General features: G+C 39.1%; 1 protein-coding gene across 1 annotated transcript in view; it reads left to right on the top strand.

Moving 5' to 3' along the window:
* LOC106876478 (ketohexokinase) overlaps positions 1-6,575 on the top strand; it is an 18,433-nt gene that overhangs the window by 7,509 nt on the left and 4,349 nt on the right. Inside the window, exons 2-6 of the mRNA XM_052967695.1 lie at positions 628-726; positions 1,821-1,937; positions 2,646-2,780; positions 4,866-4,944; positions 6,201-6,333. Coding sequence (XP_052823655.1) covers positions 628-726; positions 1,821-1,937; positions 2,646-2,780; positions 4,866-4,944; positions 6,201-6,333 — 563 coding nt within the window. The remainder of the gene's footprint in view (positions 1-627; positions 727-1,820; positions 1,938-2,645; positions 2,781-4,865; positions 4,945-6,200; positions 6,334-6,575) is intronic.

Below are 6,575 nucleotides of genomic sequence, written 5' to 3'. Positions count from 1 at the left end.
TCCGATGTGCTATCAGTCCTTTTTACATCAGGCCTGAAATTTTGGAGAAAGGGTTAGTCGATTACATGGACCTCAGTATTCAACTGGTACTTATTTGATCGAATCGACTTCGGTGGCACTTGATCTCAGAAGGCAAAGTCTATCTCGGCTGAATTTAAAATCAATGTAACAATAACAATCCTTTCTACTATAGGCACAAGGCCTGAAATTTTGTGGAGGGGAATAATCGATTACGTCGACCCCAGTTTTTCACTGGTACTTAATTTATCGACTCCGAAAGGATGAAAGGCAAAGTCGACCTCAGCGGAATTTGAACCCAGAACGTAAAGGCAGACGAAATACTGCTAAGCATTTCGCCCGGTGAGCTAACGATTGTGCCATAATAATAATAATAATAATAATATTAATAATAATAATAATAATAATAATAATAATAATAGAAATCTAAGATCGTGAAATGGCACATGAAATACGCTGTAGTATTTAGTTGCAAACCTCTATGTGTTGGGTTCAAAATCCACTGATGCCGTATTAATGCATTAACACCTGTTTCTTTTTACGTCAGTTTTTACTTAAACAATGACAAATGTTTCGAGCAATAACTCAGAGTCCATTTACATTTTTCAGCGATTCAGAAGAGAAACCGAAGGTTTTATTCGTTGGTTTAGTGTGTATCGATATTGTAAACATTTGCCCCAAATACCCGGACGAAGATACTGATACACTGTAAGAATTTCTATTCTTTTATTATTATATTCTTTCAGTGGTTTCATTCTTTAGACTGCGGCCATACTGGGGCATTGCCTTGGTTGGTTTCAAAAGCTTTGCCGAATGTCTATTCAGTTTCCATTTTTGGTATAAAGTAAAACATTTCGTTGCCATCTTTTAACAGGAAATGATTAATTTAGATCAAAGGTTCTTAACCCATTTTGGCCAAAAGACCCCTTTTGACCCTTGGAGTCACAAATGACCCCCTAGAAAATATTTTTGTTTTTCAATATACTACTTATTTTGACATCAGCAAATAATGATAAAAAAATGGATGTTGTTTTATATATGCACTTGTATGCAGTCGGGGGTACAGATGTGCAAATTGAAATGCAAAAAAAAAAAAAAATGAAATAATGAATTGAAAGTTTGGTAATTACGTTTATTTCCACCACGTGACACTTATGAGACCAACGTGTTGTTTATCGAAAGAGTGCTCTTTGGTACAAGAGAGCTCCTTTGCTCCAAAACACCCCCCTCGAGCTCCAAATGTCCCCTGTTGAGAACCCTTGATTTAGATTGAAGATTTCAATAAGACTTTTGCAATTAAAGAGTTGTCCGTTAATTACTGGAATATTATTTCAATAATTTCATTTGCAAAGTACATCCGTGCAAATATTTCATTTAAAAAATATAACATTATTTACATTATTTACATTTGACGGATATTTGTCCTCGTCTCGTTTGTTGTTCACACAACGTTTCGGCTGATATACCTTCCAGCCTTCATCAGGTGTCTTGGGGAAATTTCGAACCTGGGTTCTCATTCCTAATTTCCAACAAAATGCCGATGTAGTTCCGATGATAGACATAAAACGGCTGCTCCCCGGAGCCCGTTTCGTTATCCGCACTTTTCAACTGTCTCAATGTCTATTTAGGTTGTTTCACGGCGGCAAAGACAGCGAAGACAATATCACAACACCAGACTAAATAAATGTTTAAATGTATCAGTTATCTAATTAGATATAATCAGTAATTATATAAATCGCTCCCTATTTAATTATCATCATTATACTTAATTCTCATTTGTATTTTTTGTTCTCGTATTGCAGAGTTCTTCATCAAGAATGGAGACGAGGTGGTAACGCTTCGAATAACTCTACTGTTTTGTCCCTCCTTGGACAACCTTCTGCATTCTTCGGAAGTATGGCCAGCAGCTACGAGAAAGCGTCAGTTTTCATATCTTTAATATCTCTTTAAACTTATCATAGAAGTTCAGGGTGGCTGTGTGATAAGAAACGTGTTTCCCATCTACATGGTTCCGGCATCTATGTCTTTCCATTGTGTAGCTCACGCTGTGGGACTGAACCCGGAACCATGTAGTTGAGAAGCAAACTTCTTACCACACAGCCATGCCTATATATTATATATAAGTATTAGACAGTTTAAGTATATATTAACTAAATTTGACTGAAATTAATGTGTGAGCGTTTGGCACAACCGGATGTGCAAGGAGCCGTGTTAGCGTTGATTTGTAGGTTCGATTCTGGCTGGGGTTAGCTCATTATTTTTCAGTCATTTGTGTGTATTTAAAAATTGTCGCTTCAAATTGTTATGATATATTATTATACAGTAATATATATATATATATATATAAAGTGTGTATCTGTGTGGAGAGGTTGAATTATATTTTATCTTTTACTTTGGAGGGATCCAAAGGGCGATTTCTAACAAAGATTCTTCATATTTTTAGTTTATACACAACTAAACCCAACTAGACTCTTTAGTATGCTCTCAGTTTTTCATAAGGATAAAATATGTAAATTGTTGAGTTTCTGTGGGATACCTTTCCATAAAATTCTCATAACACACCATTTATATATATATATATATATATATATATATAGATATATACTCACTCACAATCTGTGTTGCAGGTTTCTTATCGAAGACTTCGCCAAATATAATATCGACATATCCAACTGCATCTTCCACGATGGACACATCAATATTCAGACAGTGGTGCTTATTAACTCTTTGAATGCTTCTAGAACAATCCTGTCTCCCCCGATGTAAGTTATACTCTGTTTCATGTTTGCTGGTTTTTCCTTCACTATTTTTTATTCCCCCCCCCCCCCAACCCTCTCTGTCTGGATCGTTTTTCGTATTACATTCTATTCATTCACTCTTCGTCGGATTGTAATAAAAATCGTCTCCGAAGAAAAGTTTAGTGCCAAATGTTAAAATTTTTCTCGTAGAAAACCAATTTATTCTAATTTTTAACTTTTTACTGAACTTAAATGGCATATAAAACAATTTTTTCCCCAAAATCTGCTTTAAAAATCCCCCATAAGTACTTTATGCAAATTTGGTTTAAGTAATACAAGCAATGATGCTTTATAATCTTTTTTTTTTCCTGAATATGCGCTGCCGAAAATGTGACGCGTGAAGTGTGCGCATGCGTCTTTTATACTATCAAAAACAGTTCAAACCAACATATTCTAAATTTTAACTATTTATATTCCTTAACTAAATCTATAGGCATTAAATAGGCACCGAGTCAGTGGAGTCGTTGAAACCTCGGCTGCACTATTTTTTGGTGATCGTTTTATTTCGCTGCGCTGCCCTGAGTTCAAATCCCGTTGAGGCCAAGTTGACCTTTCTTCCCTTCGGGGTCGATACATATAGTACCAGTCATATAATTGGCATCGATTCTTCTAACTTTTTTTCTTTTTTTCCAAACCCGAAGAAGGACGATCTCCGCCACACATCCACCAAATGATCCGGCCGTATCCTTGTGACTTCACTATATGGTACCATCGTAACCCTATGACTTCACCAAAAGTTGAGGACAGAAAGAAGGGTTTATCAATTGCTGATACATTCTGTCACTAGTTCGCTCCGTCCCAACTGTTTACTTACATTCGATCGGTTCACATTACTTTGTATAGATGCCATGAGGAAGTTCAGTTAGTCCACATTACTCTGCAATGGGCATATGACCAGTTTCCCGATTTCTTTGGCGCATATATTCCTCCCGGGACGGGACGCTGATCCGTCACAGGATTATTCATTTTTGCCAGCTGAGTGGACTGGAACAATATGGAATGAAGTGTCTTGCTTAAGAGCACAACACATTGCCCGATCCAGGAATCGAAACCACAATAAGACATGCGCTTCTACATACCACGAAAAGTTAACTTTCATTAATTCAATCTGTTCCTTTAGTACCGCCATTAATAGCTGACAAAGACGATTACAAATTTCTTGGGATCCTAGAGATTACGTTAATAAATGACATGGTCATGTGATGGTCACGTGAACGGGATTATATTACAGGGTTTGTTCTTCGGAAACAGCTTCTGTTATAGAGAAGACGATAGGCTTGTAATATTTACAAGTCTCCGGGCGTTACCGCCTCGAGTTTTCACACTCATAGGGCCGGTTACCAGATTTCTCATTTGATAAGTGACCGTAATCGCAACAGTCCGGCCCCCACGGGACGCCAGGTCATTGCAGAGTGACCCATTTACAGCCGAGTGGACTGGAGCAACGTGAAATGAAGTGCTTTGCCCTCAAATACAACCCACTGCTTGATTCGGGAATCGAAACCACGATCTCGCGAACATATCGCTTCTTATTAGTAGAATAAAAAGAAAATCAGAACAACGACCATGCACATAAAATGTTTAAGATGTGATAAAGTAAAGCATTTCCTTTGTGATCACAGAAAATATGCAAGTCCCATACATAAGTTTTGTAGAGGCGCAATGGCCCAGTGGTTAGGGCAGCAGACTCGCAGTCGGAGGATCGCGGTTTCGATTCCCAGACCGGGCGTTGTGTGTGTTTATTGAGTGAAAACACCTAAAGCTCCACGAGGCTCTGGCAGGAGGTGTTGGCTACCCCTATTGCACTCTTTCGCCCCAACTTTCTCTCACTCTTTCTTCCTGTTTCTTGAGTAACGCTGCGATGGACTGGCGTTCCGTCCAGCTGGGGAGAGGAACACATACGCCATAGAAACCGGGCCCATGAGCCTGGCTAGGCTTTAAAAGGGCGCATTGATAGATATATAAGTTTTAGTCTTATGTATAATGACTGTGCGGTCATATGAAATACACAAGTCTCATTTATGTTTTTGTATGTTTTTTTCTTTTTAGAAACCTTCCTTCGGTAACGTTTGAGGAATTCCTGAGAATTGATTTAAATAAGAATGCCTTTAAATGGATTCATTTTGAGGTCAGTATGCTTTAAACTATTTTAATTATTTATAAAATTATTAAAACTAGTTTAGTTTTACGATACATCTTACGGATGCTCTGGGATACATCGTCAATGATGTATCTGGAATCTCCGGGGGTTTGAAGTCCTTCAATATTAGACCCCGCTTCGCTCAGTTGATCGAGTCCCAGCTTGCACTGGCCTACCATCTTCATCTAAAGCTACCATCTAATGACCTTCTCTGCAGCTTCACTGATAGAATCTATGGCCCTCCTCTTTGTTGCGCCAGCAACTCCCATCCCAGTCAAAGTTTTGCAGAATGAACGCCCTAAAAACCTCGACAGCCTCCTTCCATTGCCTCGTAACAATACCTGCCAGTTTCGATTACTGCGCTGTCCTACCAGTTTCTGGTACTTGGCCAACTTCCTGCCATGAGTTTCCCCCATGTGGTCTTCTCAGGGCACAGTTAGTTCCCACATAATCACTTGTTTGGTGGAATTTGAGACAACCGCTATATCTAGATGGTGTGTTATTAGTCTAACGTGCTGCTGCAACTTTAACCGTTTCCCGAGACCGACCCTCATCTACCAGCCTGGAGCTGTGGAAAAGTAGCCATGAAGCTGATTCACGTTTCACAGAACTGGGCTTCTCTTTTGACTCTGAGACAATGATGGCGTTTTTCCTTGGTGGTATTTACTGGACTGAATGGTTGTTGATATCACCCTCGCAATTGGTTATTTCTAAAATTCTGTGGATTAGAACAATGAACAGGTAAAATCCTTAGAGCCTTCGTACAATATGTCTTGCTGTATTTTTTCAGGCTGTTTGCTTTCTTAGTTCAAATTTCGCCGAGGTTCAACATTGCTTTTCATCCTTCCGGGACTGATTCGAAAATAAAGTCTCGTACAATCAAGAACTGAGATCGATGTCATCGATTTCCCTCCCCCACAGTCTTGAGTCTATTAAAAGAATCATTATTTTTTGCGGATTGCAAGAATCGTTCGGCCCGGAAGCAGAGGCTGTCAATCTCCAAAGCTGCAATGAGTTAAAAACGAATTCTTAAGAACGAGGCTCTCTAAATTATCATAGGAAGCTCCTCTCCGGGTCCCTGATTAGTTAACCGCTCCACCTTCTTATAAGTCCTACATGGAGATAAATGTCTAGCAGAGACATACATGAAGTAAATTGGCTGCGACTAGCGCGTGCAAAGTCTTCTTTGTTAACAATAGCAGAATGTCTGCGGCACCTCCTTTATTTCAATCATGTGTTGGCAGGCTCTAAGTGGTACCGAAAATATTCGGCAGCTCAAGAAAATTCTCCAGTACCTTTCCGATACCAACCGATCGAAAAACGTAGAAGAAAGAATTATAACGTCTGTTGAAGTCGAAAAACCGGAAAAGGAATTTGGTAAGTCGAAGACAATCGTTTCCCAGTTTCTAGACAAAAAATAAATATTATACGGAGTAAATGATACGATTTAGTGGTACCAAGGGTCAGGACAGTGAACTAACGAAGGGGATACAAGTATTAAGTTCCATGATTTAATATAGGAACCAAATCTCCCGCAACTACATACACACACACACACACACACACACACACACACACACACACACACACACACACACACACACACACACACACACACA

The sequence above is a fragment of the Octopus bimaculoides genome, chromosome 4 (genome assembly GCF_001194135.2).
Source record: "Octopus bimaculoides isolate UCB-OBI-ISO-001 chromosome 4, ASM119413v2, whole genome shotgun sequence".
NCBI lineage: Eukaryota > Metazoa > Mollusca > Cephalopoda > Octopoda > Octopodidae > Octopus > Octopus bimaculoides.
The sequence above is the reverse complement of the archived record's forward strand: the minus strand, read 5'-3'. Positions and strand labels throughout refer to the sequence as shown.